Raw genomic sequence first — 1,766 nt, 5'->3', positions numbered from 1 at the left:
ATGACTCGATGTATAGAACTCCTTGGTATGGTCGTATTACAAAAAGTCAAAAGTCAACCAATTCCTCAAATGCTTGCAAAACCAAATCCAGCCAAGCAATTTTCAAGTGCTCCTTATTTCAAGAATAATTCCCATGGATAAATCCAAAACAAGAACATTACACAAAGTTCTACATAATTCACCTATCCTGACCAAACAGACAACAATGAATAATAAGAAGAAATACATCACCGATCCAACAGGTCCATATCGACCATTCGCTGTGTCAATCCAACGATCCACACACAAAAAAACATTACCCTTAAAGGTTTCTTTTCAAGCTTCTTTACGCGTGATCCTGTTGATTAGAAAGAAAAAACCAGAGGCAGATACATTAATTCATTATGTTTTGAAAGGAAGAATATTGACCTTTTTATATCGAATTTTCACCTGAAGCAGTAGATTCCAAGAGCCTCAGTGATCTCATGGATGACCGATGTTGCAAAGTGCAAGTATAATGACACTGTTTTGCATCAAAACAATTGGTTTAGAACGGGCAAAATAACTAAATAGTGAAAAAAGAAAAATCAACAGCTAAATAAGAGGCTTTTCTCTTTAGGAGCAAACCTGTGAATATGCAGTAGCCAAGAAGAACCCATAATTCGTCGACTAGAGGAACCCTGGGATATGAAGTTTCTCCGGTGTTAAAGACAAAAAAAACCAATGAAGTTTTCGAGGAAAATGTAAAGAGAGAAAAAACATACCCAGCATTCAATCTCGCGGTTAGCGCATTTGCGAGCGCAAAGGGAAGATAGAGTAGCGACTGCATTTTGAGTAAAAAGATTTCATAAGGCTACAATTTCAAAACCACTAAGATGGAGAAATTGGCAAGAGAAAAGTTATCGGATTTACCATGCACATGTTTGTTTTTAGTCCTTTAGGCTCATCACACAAGTGAGCAAGAATCATTCTTCCCTGCGAAAAAGAAAACATAGAAACTTTGTTCTATTACAACTTTTTTCGGAGTAATCGTGCTATTGATCTAACTTAAGATTTTTGAATCAAGACATACCACTAGAAAACCAAATGCAAGTCCAGTTCCGAGTACAACTAAGTGAGGGTATGTTGCTATGAGATTGATTGGAGACAAGTAATCCCTGTAAAAAAGAGGATCCAAATAATCTTTAACGATGAAGGAGAGAGTAAGATAACGTGGTCTTTTCAAAAGAGAATAAAACAAGACTTTACCATATCAAAACTCCTCCAAGTAGGACAACAAAGGGATACAGCTGAAAACAAGATTTGAACAGAACATTAATTTTGCAGCATAGTTGACTATTTGTGAATCAATTAGTAGTTAGGAGATTACCATAGCTAGTGCTAACACCATGCTCCCTTTTCTTGATTGAACGACTTTGTAGACATTTGACACACTGCAAAATACAACGGTGTACGAACCCGCTTAGAAAACACAAACTTTACAACTTGAAAAGACTCTTAGTTGATCACTCAAAAATAAACACATTAGGTTGTCTAAGTTTGATAGACTCACTTGAATGCAATGGTTGGTATAACAGCAAAAGCGATCATCATGTATAGCACTGCTCTGGAAGTTTGGATCTCTAAAACAGAGAACAATGAATAGCCCAAAAAACAAACTTTAAAAATTCAATCAAGAAAGTAACGCTGCAAGGAACATTGGAGGAAAAGGATGCCGGAGATCTTTTTACCATTCACAAATGGCACCCAACTAAACAATGGTATTGACTGCCCCAACTGCTGAGCCC

The 1,766-nt window shown here is 36.7% G+C and overlaps 1 protein-coding gene across 1 annotated transcript in view; it reads right to left on the bottom strand.

The window, feature by feature from the left end:
- Window positions 1–61: 61 nt before the first annotated feature.
- LOC9298254 (choline/ethanolaminephosphotransferase 1) overlaps window positions 62–1,766 on the bottom strand; it is a 4,152-nt gene continuing 2,447 nt past the window's right edge. The window contains exons 9-18 of the mRNA XM_021033773.1: window positions 1,710–1,758; window positions 1,532–1,601; window positions 1,349–1,412; window positions 1,228–1,268; window positions 1,052–1,136; window positions 892–954; window positions 744–802; window positions 607–659; window positions 430–502; window positions 62–337 (exon numbers count right to left, since the gene is read on the bottom strand). Of these exons, the coding sequence (XP_020889432.1) occupies window positions 316–337; window positions 430–502; window positions 607–659; window positions 744–802; window positions 892–954; window positions 1,052–1,136; window positions 1,228–1,268; window positions 1,349–1,412; window positions 1,532–1,601; window positions 1,710–1,758 (579 nt within the window). The 3' untranslated portion in view covers window positions 62–315. The remainder of the gene's footprint in view (window positions 338–429; window positions 503–606; window positions 660–743; window positions 803–891; window positions 955–1,051; window positions 1,137–1,227; window positions 1,269–1,348; window positions 1,413–1,531; window positions 1,602–1,709; window positions 1,759–1,766) is intronic.

Source organism: Arabidopsis lyrata (genome assembly GCF_000004255.2).
Source record: "Arabidopsis lyrata subsp. lyrata unplaced genomic scaffold ARALYscaffold_990, whole genome shotgun sequence".
NCBI classification, from domain to species: domain Eukaryota; kingdom Viridiplantae; phylum Streptophyta; class Magnoliopsida; order Brassicales; family Brassicaceae; genus Arabidopsis; species Arabidopsis lyrata.
This window is presented reverse-complemented; position numbering and strand designations above follow the sequence as displayed.